The sequence below is a fragment of the Pelobates fuscus genome, chromosome 10 (assembly GCF_036172605.1).
Source record: "Pelobates fuscus isolate aPelFus1 chromosome 10, aPelFus1.pri, whole genome shotgun sequence".
Lineage (NCBI taxonomy): Eukaryota > Metazoa > Chordata > Amphibia > Anura > Pelobatidae > Pelobates > Pelobates fuscus.
The window spans coordinates 152,765,126-152,780,006 of NC_086326.1; the positions used below are offsets into that span (position 1 = coordinate 152,765,126).

The window sequence follows — 14,881 nt, forward strand, 5'->3', positions numbered from 1 at the left end:
TCTCTCTCTCTTTCTCCCCTCTCTCTCGCTCTTTCTCTCCCACCTCGCTCTTTCTCTCCCCCTTCTCTCTCTCCCCCCCCTCTCTCTTTCTCTCCCCCTCTCTCTCTCTTTCTCTCCCCCCTCTCTCTCTCTTTCTCTCCCCCCTCTCTCTCTCTTTCTCTCCCCCTCTCTCTTTCTCCCCCCCCTCTCTCTCTCTTTCTCCCCCCCTCTCTCTCTTTCTCCCCCCCTCTCTGTAATTTTACATTGTTATAATAAAAGCAGGCTATATATTTTGCATTTACAGAATTGATGTGATCACTTCCATCAACCTCTTCAACCAGTACTAGAGTGCATTCTTAGAGCATTGGAGTAAATCGTGATAATGGACAACGATAGGAACTGGGTGACTGAGAAGATCTTGGATCTAACCCTGGAGATCATCTACCTGCTGACCAGAGAGGTGAGGGATTCTGGGTCATGTCAGTACGGAGATCATCTACCTGCTGACTGGAGAGGTGAGGGATTCTGGGTCATGTCATTATGGAGATCATCTACCTGCTGACTGGAGAGGTGAGGGATTCTGGGTAATGTCATTATGGAGATCATCTACCTGCTGACTGGAGAGGTGAGGGATTCTGGGTAATGTCAGTACGGAGATCATCTACCTGCTGACTGGAGATGTTAGGGATTCTGGATCATGTCAGTACGGAGATCATCTACCTGCTGACTGGAGAGGTGAGGGATTCTGGGTAATGTCAGTACGGAGATCATCTACCTTCTGACGGGAGAGGTGAGGGATTCTGGGTCATGTCATTATGGAGATCATCTACCTGCTGACTGGAGAGGTGAGGGATTCTGGGTAATGTCAGTACGGAGATCATCTACCTGCTGACTGGAGATGCTAGGGATTCTGGATCATGTCAGTACGGAGATCATCTACCTGCTGACTGGAGAGGTGAGGGATTCTGGGTAATGTCAGCATGGAGATCATCTACCTGCTGACTGGAGAGGTGAGGGATTCTGGGTAATGTCAGCATGGAGATCATCTACCTGCTGACTGGAGAGGTGAGGGATTCTGGGTAATGTCACCTTGGAGATCATCTACCTGCTGACTGGAGAGGTGAGGGATTCTGGGTATTGTCACCATGAGATCATCCATCTGTTGACTGAAGAGGTGAGAGTCTGTGTAATGTCAGTTTGTTAATGGGCCACTCCACCTCTTTAACAACTTAATACATTTTTATGGGCCCTGGAGTCTCTGGTTGCCACCTTAACTGGGCGCCACCTTAACTTATGGGATGAAACCATTATCTTCAATATATGAATACTCCAACGTTAATAAATATTTTTGTTTTTATCTTTGGGTTGTTCTTTGATTGTCTCTGATAGAAGTCTCCCTGTTTAAATAATAAAATGAAATATACTTGCCATTTTTCCTGCGCTAACAGTTTCTTTGCCCCAACCCAATCCGCCCACAATGAGATCTTCACGTGTGGTTTTTACTTCACTGGTCAAGCCCATTGTTTTTCATAGAGAAGGATCGCATTTCATGTGTTAGAACATGTGAACATGTTGGGAAGGTTCCAGTGAGGACAATTATAAAAGTGCAAATTTCTCATGAAATGGACACTTTTGTAAAATAGCAGTTATTGGACTGTCTTTTCCATTGTTCCCAAAAGACAAGAAGTGCAAGAAGTTAACTGGTGCTTATAATAACAAGCCTATTATAATGAAAGGCTTGGTATAGGCACCATCATCACCACTTTGCATAATTACAACTTTGATATATAGAGAAGCTTCAAAGATTGTAAAAATAAATGAATGACAGTAATCGAGGCTAGAAACCAGAGCAAAGAAAATTGACCCAATTATTTCAAGGCTAAGGCCTGTAATTGTCGGAGGGGTTTCATGACCTATTTAATCCCAATACAGCCTCTTACCTGGACTAAGCCCGTTCTGATTATAGTTACCTGAAACTTCTGGTTTCGACTCTGATACATACAGGCCTCTGGTGCCCTGGTCTTGGTGCCTCGAAGATCCCCTTCACCCTGTCAGGTTCTGCAAGTCGCGTGGGGATACGTAGGTACCATGTGGGACTTCCTAGTTTTGCTCATTTCTCATTCGGCTTGATTATTCAACACTATTGGTACATGTGCTTCTCAGGATGCACTTTGGGTCATCTGGTGTAAAATGTTTGGTCTAATTCGTCCTGAGTATTTAAAGATATTTGTCATTTGTGCCTCTACTAACACTTCGAAAGATCGAATTTGCCGCTTATCTTGCCCGTTTCGGCCACATTCGTCGAGTATTTTTATTCAATGTTATATGAATGTGTCTCTAGCAGCACATTCGGTCATTACGGGTGTTTGTTTATCAGGTTGCCTGTTTCAGCCACATTCGGCCTGATTAATGTTATTGGCTATTGGCTATATGTGTCTCTAGTGGCACATTCCGTCACTTCGTGTTTAAAGTTTTACATGATTCAGCCTCACTGTATTCAGTCCACTCTTTATGTGGTATTACCATCTTGGGTTGTCCAGCCCTCATTCGGCCACTCTGTATAATGTACACTGTTTAATGTGGTATTATCAACATATTCGTTTATCGTGTGGCTTCATTGTATATTAATCCTTTCAGTCATTAGACGTATGTTTAGTACTAACTTGTTATTCATTTGTCTCTATGCAACCGCAGGTTCAGCTATATTCTGCATTTAGCATATTAAGGTATATACAAACTAATTTTCCCTGTTTCATTGACCTTTTCACATATATTTCTATTTTCATTTTAATTCTGTTTTCACCCAGCCAACATCTGGCCTTTTGCATGTCTGTATTATTACTTACTTGGCCCTCGTTTGGCGTCACTACTATCATCATTCCTTCCCTTGGGGACAAGGGGCTTGATTGATGAATTTCCTATGACATGACCTATGCTCGGCCCACGTACATACATTATTTTGTATAGATATACTGTTATCGAGAGGCCATCACACCACCACAACGTTCAGTGGCCCCAGCCCCATGACACAATTCATAGATCGAGCATCTCTACGGCTGCTTGGCTACTAGCAGGGCCTCACCAGCCACAGAGTAGTTTGTTTTTCACCCACAGGCACTAGTTAGCAAGCCAGTTCTAACTATTAAGGTGTGGTTTAGCATTACAGATGACTTACTTGTGTTTTCTTCATTTGCAGTATGTCGCAAGAGTTTATCCAAGGAGAGAGGTTTTTCTCTCCCCAACACCCCTACTAGGTTTTGCACCCCTGTCAGGCCTGGTACCGCAGCTGAGTCTCCACTACACCCAGGTCTCCAATGTCTTGGATTATCCCTAAGATCTCAGCCGAGCTATGACATAGAGATATCCCCTTCCCTGCTACAGTTTATTATCTACACATCCTGATGACCTCAGGCCTGGTAACAGCTCACAGATGAGCAGCTCAGACAGCCTAGCAGAAATGCACGGGACAATGTCTACAATTATGTCCTCTTTACAATCTATTAATGAACGGCACACTAAATTGGAATCTTCTAACACTGGTCCCACTAATCCTGCTTTGGACATTCCAGCTTCAGGTCCCGCACATTCCAAAATACAGTAGCTCTTCACTTGGTTTCCCCTTCTATCAGTAAGGAACTTTTGTATGGAAAGTACATAAACCTTGTGTCTTTGTTAATCACTTCACAAGATCTGATTGAGAATAAGTCATACTATGGTGACCTGTCAGTGGTGCTTAAAGGACTACTATAGGCACCCTCTAGTTTTAACTCTGCAGCTGAAAACAGTTTCAGAGAAAATGCTATGTTTACACTGCAGGGTTAATCCAGCCTTTAGTGTCTGTCTCAGTGACAGCCACTAGAGGCCGCTTCTGTGGTTCTCACTGTGAAAATCACAGTGAGAAGACGCTGACGTCCATAGCAAAGCATTTCCTATGGGCGTTTTTAATGTGCAAGCGGCTCTGGCCGTGCATGCGCATTCGGCTCCACTCGGGAGCCAACGTCGGAGGGGGAGGAGAGGTCACCAACACCTAGGGAGCCCGGCACTGCATAAAGGTAAGTGGCTGAAGGGGTTTTAACTCCTTCAGCCCAGCGGGAGTTTGTTTTCCTGGCACTATAGTGGTCCTTTAAGGCTAGGTCCAAGATTAAGCAAAAAAACTTTGCATTCCTGAATTCGTCCTGACCTTCAGGTTATATAGAGACATAATTTGTTCCATATACCCTCTATGATAGAAAGAATTAGACTTATACCTGCACAAATTGGTGGATTTGGGACAGAAGTACGCAAGTAATACTTTTTATGTGTCAGGATCGGGACAGGGATCCAACACGCAGAGTCCAAACAGTAGAAAGGTACGTGTACCGGGCCTTAGAATGGCCGGACTAACGTACAGAGAATAACAGAGAATGGACAGAGACAAGCCGAGGTCGAGGGAACGAGAAGACAGGTAAGCGAGAGACAAGCCGGGTCAGAGGGATAACAGAGATAAGCAGAATAGTACAACAAGCCGGGTCAGAACCAAAGAGAATACTAGAATACAAGAGCACTGAGTGACTAGACAAGCTAGAACCACGACAGGGCAATGAGCTGAAGAGAGAAGCAAGCTTAAATACCCTGACTCCGGAGAGTAGACACGCCTCCGACAAGTCCTGATTAGATATCGGACAATTGAGTGACAGGTCACTCGGAATTGGCGTCATGACGTCACGTACTGAGCGTCATGTTAGAAAAGGAAGCGGATCCCTCGCGGCCAGCGTTTAAGTGACTGGATGGACCGCGAGGAACGGAGGAAACGGCTCGTCTAGATGGATAAACGACTAAGTCTCTACCTCTCTCAGAGGTAGAGACCTCAGGTACCCTGACAGTACCCCCCCTCTCAGATACGCCCACCGGGCGGAAGGAACCGGGACGAGATGGAAAGCGGGAGTGAAACGCCCTGCGGAGGCGAGGGGCATGAACATCCTCCTGAGGTACCCAACTCCTCTCCTCAGGACCATATCCCTTCCAGTTGACTAGATATTGTAGCTTCCCCCGGGAGACTCGGGAATCGATAATGGAGTTGACCTCGTACTCCTCCTGACCCTCCACCTGAACTGAACGAGGTGAGGAAACCGTAGAGGAAAATCTGTTGCAAACTAGCGGTTTCAGCAAAGACACATGGAAGGAGTTGGGGATGCGTAAGGCAGGTGGCAGAGCTAGGCGATACGCAACCGGGTTGATACGAGTCAGAACCCTGTAAGGACCTATGTAACGAGGAGCAAACTTCATAGAGGGAACTTTTAAACGAATGTTCTTAGTGCTCAGCCATACTCTATCCCCAGGAACAAAAACTGGAGCCGCTCTTCTGTGCTTATCAGCGTGTTTTTTGAACAACATAGAATTATGCAGGAGAATTTGACGAGTCTGGTCCCACAACTTCTTCAGATTGGCGACATGATCATCAACCGACGGTACTCCTTGGGAAGAAGAGACCGAAGGAAAAATGGAAGGATGAAAGCCATAGTTCATGAAGAAGGGGCTAGAACGAGTAGAATCACAAACGAGATTATTGTGTGCGAACTCCGCCCAAGGAATCAAACCGACCCAATCATCCTGGTGTTCGGAAACAAAGCAGCGCAGATATTGTTCAATCTTTTGATTGGTACGTTCAGCAGCCCCGTTAGACTGGGGGTGATAGGCAGAGGAAAAGTTCAATTTGATGCCTAATTGAGAACAGAAGGATCTCCAGAATCGTGAGACAAATTGAGAACCTCTATCAGAAACAATTTCAGAAGGTATCCCATGTAAGCGAAAAACCTCTCTCGCGAAAATCTCCGCCAATTCAGGAGAAGTCGGGAGTTTAGGTAACGGCACAAAATGAGCCATCTTAGTAAATCTATCAACCACCGTGAGAATAACAGTCTGTCTCTTGGAAGCAGGTAAATCCACAATAAAGTCCATGGCCAAGCAGGACCATGGTTTCTCAGGAATGTCCAAAGGGTGTAATAGACCACATGGCGATGTGTGAGGCTGTTTAGTCTTGGTACAAATCTCACAAGCTCCGATGAACTCCTTAATATCCTTTCGTAAGGAAGGCCACCAGAAATCCTTGGAGATCAGGGAATAAGTCTTGCGAATGCCAGGATGACCAGCCACCTTACTTTCGTGGAAACACTGTAAGAGCTCCAATTGGAGTTCAGGAGGAACAAAGTTTCTTCCCTCAGGAGTCTGTCCAGGTGCCAGATGTTGTGACTTCATGATCTGGGCAAGCAACGGTGAATGGATTTTGAGACTTGTGTTAGCAATAATATTGCATTTAGGTACAATAGAGGACAGAACCGGTTCAGATGAAGCAGAAGGTTCATATTGGCGAGATAGGGCATCGGCTTTAGAATTTTTCGAACCAGGCCTATAAGTGAGAACGTAATTGAAATGGGTGAGGAATAACGACCAACGAGCTTGCCTGGAGGACAATCGCTTGGCCTCTCCAATATAGGACAAGTTCTTGTGATCCGTTAAAATAGTAACAGGATGTAATGTCCCTTCCAATAAATGTCTCCATTCTTTTAAAGCCTTGATAACAGCTAGTAGTTCTCTGTCACCAATGTCATATCTGCTCTCAGCACCAGACAATTTTTTAGAAAAAAATCCACATGGGTGTAACGGTTTATCCACACCTAGCCTTTGGGATAGGATAGCACCTATGCCAGTCTCCGAGGCGTCAACCTCAAGTAGGAAAGGAAGAGTGGTATTAGGGTGAACTAAAATTGGGGCGGAAGCAAAAAGCTCCTTGAGAGTTTTGAAAGCAAGGAGAGCTTCCTTAGACCAATTCTTAGTATCAGCCCCCTGTTTGGTCATATTGGTAATGGGCGCAATAATAGAAGAATAACCCTTAATAAAGCGCCTATAATAATTGGAGAACCCAATAAATCTCTGAACGGCCTTAAGACCCTTGGGTAGAGGCCAATCTAGAATGGACTGGAGTTTATCCGGGTCCATCTTAAATCCCTCCCCAGAGATCACATAACCGAGGAAGTTTACTTGGGATTGATCGAAACTACATTTCTCCAATTTGCAGTACAGACCATGTTGAAGAAGTTTGTGCAAAACCCTTCTGACTTGTTCGTGGTGAGTCTCAATCTCTCTAGAATGTATGAGTATATCGTCCAGGTATACAATAACACACTCATGCTGAAATTCCCTAAGAACCTCATTTATCAGATCCTGGAATACAGCCGGTGCATTACATAACCCAAAAGGCATAACTGTATATTCATAGTGACCGTATCGAGTATTGAACGCCGTCATCCACTCGTGTCCCTGCTGGACTCTCACCAAGTTATATGCCCCTCTGAGATCTAACTTGGTGAAAATGTTAGAACCCTTTAAACGATCAAAGAGTTCGGTAATCAAAGGAATGGGATAAGCATTCCTAATGGTTATCTTGTTCAAACCTCGATAATCAATACAAGGCCTAAGTGTACCATCCCTCTTTTTAACAAAAAAGAATCCAGCCCCGGCAGGGGAGGAGGATCTCCTAATGAATCCCTTGTCTAAATTCTCGTGAATATACTCCTCTAGAACAGAATTCTCTTTAGTAGATAACGGGTATACATGACCCCTGGGAGGCATAGTACCAGGAAGTAGGTTAATCTTGCAGTCAAAGGATCTGTGTGGAGGTAAGGTATCGGCTCTCTTTTTATCAAATACTGCCTTTAAATCCAGGTACTGAGGCGGTATTTGTGTCTCTGTAGGATTAGAGGAGTTAGCCGACGTATTAGCCAGGCAAAGAGGCGAGACCCTCCGCAAACATTTCTCTTGACAATTCTGACCCCATGAAACTATCTCCCCTAACTCCCAATTAAAGATAGGGTTATGTCTCTTTAACCAGGAGTACCCCAGGACTATGGGAATAGAAGGGGAGGAAATGATCAACAGGGATAGGTCTTCCTCATGCAAGATACCAACAGTTAAATTAACAGGTATGGTCTCACGGAAAATAACAGGCTCAAGTAAAGGTCTACCATCTATGGCCTCAACGGCCAGGGGTGTCTCCCTTAACTGGGATGGGATAGTATGCTTGTTAACAAAAACTTGGTCGATAAAGCTCTCAGCGGCTCCAGAATCGATCAAAGCCATGGTTTTTACTACTCCCTTCTCCCAAGTCAAAGAAACGGGTAACAGAAGCCTGTGATCTTTATAATTGTGAACAGAGGACAAAATAGATACACCTAAGGCCTGTCCTCTAGAGAAACTTAGGTGCGAGCGTTTCCCGAACGATTGGGACAATTTAGGCGTAAATGACCTCTGACTCCACAGTACATACATAAACCCTCCCTTCTCCTGTACTGTCTCTCCTCCTCTGTGAGGTGAGTATTACCTATCTGCATAGGCTCTGGGAAACGTGAGGTTTTGATCTCAGAATTTTGAAATGCAGGAGCTAGTTTAAAGGAGGGTCTACGAGTCCTATCTCGAGTATTCTGCCTCTCTCTTAAGCGTTCATCAATGCGAGAGATAAAAGAAATTAAATCCTCCAAATTCTCAGGGAGCTCTCTAGTAGCGACCTCGTCAAGGATTACATCTGATAACCCATTTAAAAATACGTCTATATAAGCCTGTTCGTTCCACTTAACTTCTGCCGCCAAGGATCTGAACTCTAGTGCATAATCCACAAGTGTTCGATTTTCCTGTCTAAGGCGCAACAGTAATCTAGCTGCATTGACCTTCCTACCAGGGGGGTCAAAAGTTCTTTTAAAAGCAGCTACAAAGGCATTATAGTTATACACTAACGGATTATCATTCTCCCATAAAGGATTAGCCCATCTCAGAGCCTTCTCAATGAGTAACGTAACAATAAATCCAACCTTCGCTCTATCTGTAGGATAGGAGCGGGGTTGTAATTCGAAATGGATGCTGATCTGGTTCAAAAAGCCACGACACTTCTCAGGAGAACCGCCATAACGTACTGGTGGAGTAATACGAGAACAAGCACCTACAGTAGCTACTTCTAGACCTGAACTTACAGGAGAGATCGAAGGAGTACGTGTCTCCTCTGGTGGGTTACTAGCACGAGACAATAGCGCCTGTAGTGCTAGGGCCATCTGATCCATCCTGTGTTCCATGGCATCAAACCTGGGGTCGGAAGAACCAAGCTGACTGTTTGTACCTGCAGGATCCATTGGCCCTGTCGTAATGTCAGGATCGGGACAGGGATCCAACACGCAGAGTCCAAACAATAGAAAGGTACGTGTACCGGGCCTTAGAATGGCCGGACTAACGTACAGAGAATAACAGAGAATGGTCAGAGACAAGCCGAGGTCGAGGGAACGAGAAGACAGGTAAGCGAGAGACAAGCCGGGTCAGAGGGATAACAGAGATAAGCAGAATTGTACAACAAGCCGGGTCAGAACCAAAGAGAATACTAGAATACAAGAGCACTGAGTGACTAGACAAGCTAGAACCACGACAGGGCAATGAGCTGAAGAGAGAAGCAAGCTTAAATACCCTGACTCCGGAGAGTAGACACGCCTCCGACAAGTCCTGATTAGATATCGGACAATTGAGTGACAGGTCACTCGGAATTGGCGTCATGACGTCACGTACTGAGCGTCATGTTAGAAAAGGAAGCGGATCCCTCGCGGCCAGCGTTTAAGTGACTGGATGGACCGCGAGGAACGGAGGAAACGGCTCGTCTAGATGGATAAACGACTAAGTCTCTACCTCTCTCAGAGGTAGAGACCTCAGGTACCCTGACATTATGACTGGAGGAAGTCTTGTACCTTCTCAGTCTTTCTCCATTATGAATTTGACTTGCGTTCACACAGCGCAGCCCTCACCCTTGCTAAACAGTCTTACTTTTCCTTTCTCATTAGTCCATGCTCCCGCAATCCTAGGCATCTCTTTAATACTCTCTTCTTCGCCCCCTGCTGCGGCCACACCCCATACTAATCTTTTAGATGATAGCTTCTCATGTTACTTTACTTACAAGCTAAAACAGTTTAGGGATGAATTCTCCCCCCTTTACTCCTCTTAACCTCACTTGGACCGTACCTTCTCTACCCTCCAAGCCATTTCTCAAGCTACTGATCAGGAGGTGGCTGCACTTCTCCTTTCCTCTCGTCCCACCACTTGTCCGCTTGATTCCATCCCCATCTTACCCCATCAGATCTCTCGCCCCTTGTCTTGCGCCGTCCTTAATGCACATCTTCAACTGCTCTCTTTCTTCTGGTATTGTCGCTGCTCCCCTTAAACATGCTACTGTTGTACGCTTCTTAAAGCTATCTCTTGACCCAGCTTCCCCTTCCAACTATCGTCCTATATCCCTGCTCCCTTTTCCCTCAAAGCTTCTGGAAACACTTGTCTTTACCCATCTGACTTGCTTCATCAATTCCAACCCTCTTCAGCCTGAATTCTGCCCCCTCCATTCCATGCAGACCGCTCTGACTAAAGTTACAAATTATCTAATTGCGGCTAAATCCAAGGCCACTACTCCATACTAATTCTTCTTGACCTCTCTGCTGCCTTTGACACTATTGATCATGGCCTCCTTCTCCAAACTCATTCAATCTCTTGGTCTCTGTGACACAGCCCTCTTATGGTTCTCTTCCTATCTGTCCCAACGTACATTCAGTGTCTCCTTTTCCAATGACCCCTCCCACCCTTGTCCTGTCTCAGTCGGAGTCCCTCAAGGTTCGTTACTTGGTCCCCTTTTGTTCTCTCTCTATACTGCCTCTTTTGGCAAACTCATTCATTTGGATTCCGCTACCACCTGTATGCTGATGACACCCAGACATAACTCTCCTCCCCTGCTGTCCTACCACGTGTCACCAATTGCCTTTCTTCCAACTCTGACTGGATGTCCTCCCACTTTTTGAAACTCAATCTCTCTAAAACTGAGTTTTTTTTACTTCTCCTCCTCATAACATTGATCCTCCTTTCACTCTCCCTGCAGGTCGATGGTACTTGCCTCACTCTATCCTTGCAAGCTCGCTGTCTAGCTTGTCATTTTTGATCTTGGCCTCATCTTTGCCCCTCGTGTCCAGTTTGTTGCTTAAAACCTGTCGATTCCACCTTAAAAACATTGTCCTTGTCTGCCCCTTTCTTACGCAAGATGCTGCCAAGGAGCTTGTTCATGCTCTAGTAATCTCTCGCATTGATTACTGTAACTCTCCCCACAAGTCGTACTGCCCCTACAATTTATGATGAATGCTGCTGCCAGGCTGATCTTTCTCTCCTGACGCTCGTCTCACTCCTCTGTCGATCCTTACACTGGTTCCTGTACCCTACAGGTGTCATTTCCAAATACTAACCCTTACCTATAACGCTCTAACGATCTCTAGCCCCTCTTACATTTCTTCACTGCTTCGTAGGTATGCCCCCCCCCCTCGGTCTCTTCGCTCGACTGGTGACTTTCTCCTGTCTGCTGCTTGCACCCTTACTGCAAACTTACGCTTGCAGAACTTACTTTGGAACAGCTTGCCCACCCCCGTCAGACTCTTCTCTAGTCTTCAATCCTTTAAGAAGTCCCTCAAAACTCATCTTTTCAGGAATACCTATGGCCTCCAAGAGTAACTTCTATCTCACAAACCTTCCTCTTGCCCTCTCCTAAAGGAATACACTCCACTCTCACCTCCAGATCTTTTACTTTTCCACCATGTTTATTTGCGGTCTCCCTCAATACCCTTTCTATTGTGTTTTTTATACCCCACCTCCTCTAAACTTTAAGCTTTGAGCAGGGTCCTCTTACCTGTTGGTTCTTTAACATTTCGTTATTGTCTCATTTGTTAAATTCCCCTTTTTAATGTAAAGCACTGCAGAATAATCTGATGCTATATAAATACTAATAATAATATTAATTTAACTACCACAAGTCTGTTATGGCCAAAGGAGCTGCGGCACTAGCTCAGTTAAAACATTTCACGTAGGTGCCCAAGTACTCATGCATGTGCCCAAACTATTATGGGGGAGGAAAGTCAGCGAAAGTGTGTTTTTAGCTTGTTACCATTGTGTTACTCACTCTGGTAAACAATTACAAAGCATCCACTGAGTTGAATCAACAAGGAACTGTCCCTTCAGTATTTTTAATAGTCGTTTACCCTCGATATGTAACAAATCTGTATGTCAAGTCTGACAAATGAAATGTAGAAATCCACACATCTTTATCCTGAAACTGATATAATTACAAGAGAAGCAATGTTTTCCCATGTAAACGTAGTCAATGCACTTTATTGGTAAAAAGTTGTATCCATAAATACATGTAGGGCAATAAACATACTAGCAGAGAGACGAATACGTCTTAATTTTGAAATAAGAGACAGTAGAAAGAGAGAAATGCAGAAAATTATGCTGAGGAACGGAGTGAGTGGCAAATACCTGTGTATTTGAAAGTAAATTATTTTGTTATTATTTATGCCATTCTTGATAATTAGAATTACATGATTGTGAAGAAGCCCAGTGACTATATCCCACCCAGCAGCAGTCCCCTTGTATCAGAAGGATCCTGCATGAATCAGAGCCTGCACACCGTACCTCCACCTTCCTCCCTGATCCATGATCAGAAGATCCTGGACCTGACCAATCAGATCATTGAACTGTTGACTGGAGAGGTGAAGTTGCTGGGAATTGGGACCTCATACAGTAAAACCAAGGGATGTGTCTGGATGGTGACTGTATCATTGTGTTTCAGGTTCCTGTAAGGTATGAGGATGTCACTGTCCATTTCTCCATGCAGGAGTGGGAGTATATAGAAGGACACAAGGATCTCTACAAGGACATGATGATGGAGAACGACCATCATCTCAGATCACTGGGTAAGGTTAAATCACCACAATCTCTGTATCATACCAGAGAAAGTGTGCCCAGAGTAATAACCTATAGCTATAGTGTTTGATGTATTTTTTTTTTCTTGAAGGGATTTATCAACTATTAATGTGTGTTTTGTTCCAACAGAGGAATCTGTACCTGACATATTTCAAACCACAGTGTTGGTGACCAGTTTTGATACCAAAGAGGAAAATGTTAATAAAACCATGGATGGAGGAAAATCTCTGAAAGCCAACAAACCAAAGGAATGTCTGACTAAATCTGTAACGTTCTTGTCACAAAAATCAACATCATGTGAAGAAGGGAATATCAGAGACATATCTATACAGAACCCGCACACAAAGAATACACAACACACACAGACAGAATATCCATCTATTGATATTGTAGAGATATCAAGTGAGAGTGATGAAGAAAATCTCATGGAAGCCGATGATAATACTCTTAAAGAACAATCAAAGAGAGAGGATACATGTACTTCGGACATATCCATTCAGTCTAAAAAAACATATCATTGTCAAACAGACAGATGTCATTATACATCACTCAATACATATGGAATATTGAATTTTTCTACGTTTTCACAAAATTTTAATAGTAACTTAGGCCTTGACAAAAATCAGTCCTTTCACACAGACAACAAGATGTCTTTATCTGAAAAGCAAAATGATAGTTCAAAGTCTGTCCTGGTTTTACATGAGAAGGGTGGCAGGGGAAAGAAACAATTTCCATGTTCTGAATGCGGAAAAATGTTCCCTCAGAAGAAAAAGCTTGTTAAACATCAGCGGGTTCATAGAGGAGCGAGGCAATTTAAATGCACCATATGTGGAAGATGTTTTGCCCAGAAAGGGGCGCTTGCTATACATAAAAGGACCCACACCGGAGAAAAACCATTTAAATGTGATCAATGTGGCAGGTGTTTTGCTCAAGCTGCACAGCTTGCATCACATGCAAAGCGGTATAAAGAAAAACCATTTATATGTACTGAATGTGGAAGATGCTTTAAAGACAGGCGTGATCTAAATAAGCATCAACTCATTTACTCGTGTGAAAGACCATTTAAATGTCCTGAATGTGGGAAAGGTTTTAAAACATTTGGACATCTTGAGGTCCATATAGTGACCCATACAGGAGTAAAACCATTTGAATGTCCTGAATGTGGGAAAGGTTTTAAAACATTTGGGCATCTTGAGGTCCATATATTGACCCATACAGGAGTAAAACCATTTAAGTGCCCTGAATGTGGGAAAGGTTTTAAAACATTTGGACATGTTGAGGTCCATTTATTGACCCATACAGGAGTAAAACCATTTAAATGTGAAGAATGTGGGAAATGTTTTAACCAGCCAGGACAGCTCACTGCACATAAAAGGATTCACACCGGAGAAAAACCATATAAATGTAGTGAATGTGGGAAGTGTTTTATCCAGGCAGGGTCCCTCACTTCACATGAAAGGATTCACACGGGAGAAAAACCTTATAAATGTAGTGAATGTGGGAAATGTTTTATCCAGATGTCACAGCTCGGTTCACATAAGAGGATTCACACAGGAGAAAGACCATATAAGTGTAGTGAATGTGGGAAATGTTTTATCCAGGCAGGAGCCCTCTCTAAACATAAAAGGATTCACAATCGAGAAAAATATATATAAATGCACTGAATATGGGAAATATTTATTTCCAGGTCCTCACGTTTTGTAGAACATTAAAATAAAATTTACACACAGACAATAAAAATTGAAATGGATACAATATTCAAAAACTGACCCTCACTTTTTTTGTAATGGAAAGATAGTTTTATAAAGAGACAATCTAAACACCAGCACAACTTGAGCCTAATAAAGCAGTTTTAGGGTGCAGATAATGCCCCTGCAGTCTTGCTTTTAAATTCTTTGCCATTTAAGAGTTAAATCACTTTTGTTTCTGTTTATTCAGCTCTAGCCACACCTCACCTGGCTGTGACTCACATAGCCTACATTAAGAAAAATGTATTTTCAATCCAATCTGACAACACAGTGTGTTTACTTTAAAAGTTCTCATCTCCTGTTCTGTTAATTGAACTTTAATCACACACAGGGGCTCTTGTAGGCTCCTCGGAGGAGGT

The 14,881-nt window shown here is 43.8% G+C and overlaps 1 protein-coding gene across 1 annotated transcript in view; it reads left to right on the top strand.

Annotated features, from left to right (window-relative positions):
• LOC134574878 (zinc finger protein 665-like) overlaps positions 1-14,881 on the top strand; it is a 125,966-nt gene extending 111,085 nt beyond the window's left edge. Inside the window, exons 6-9 of the mRNA XM_063433926.1 lie at positions 1,659-1,720; positions 12,384-12,560; positions 12,641-12,764; positions 12,904-14,881. Coding sequence (XP_063289996.1) covers positions 1,659-1,720; positions 12,384-12,560; positions 12,641-12,764; positions 12,904-14,429 — 1,889 coding nt within the window. The 3' untranslated portion in view covers positions 14,430-14,881. The remainder of the gene's footprint in view (positions 1-1,658; positions 1,721-12,383; positions 12,561-12,640; positions 12,765-12,903) is intronic.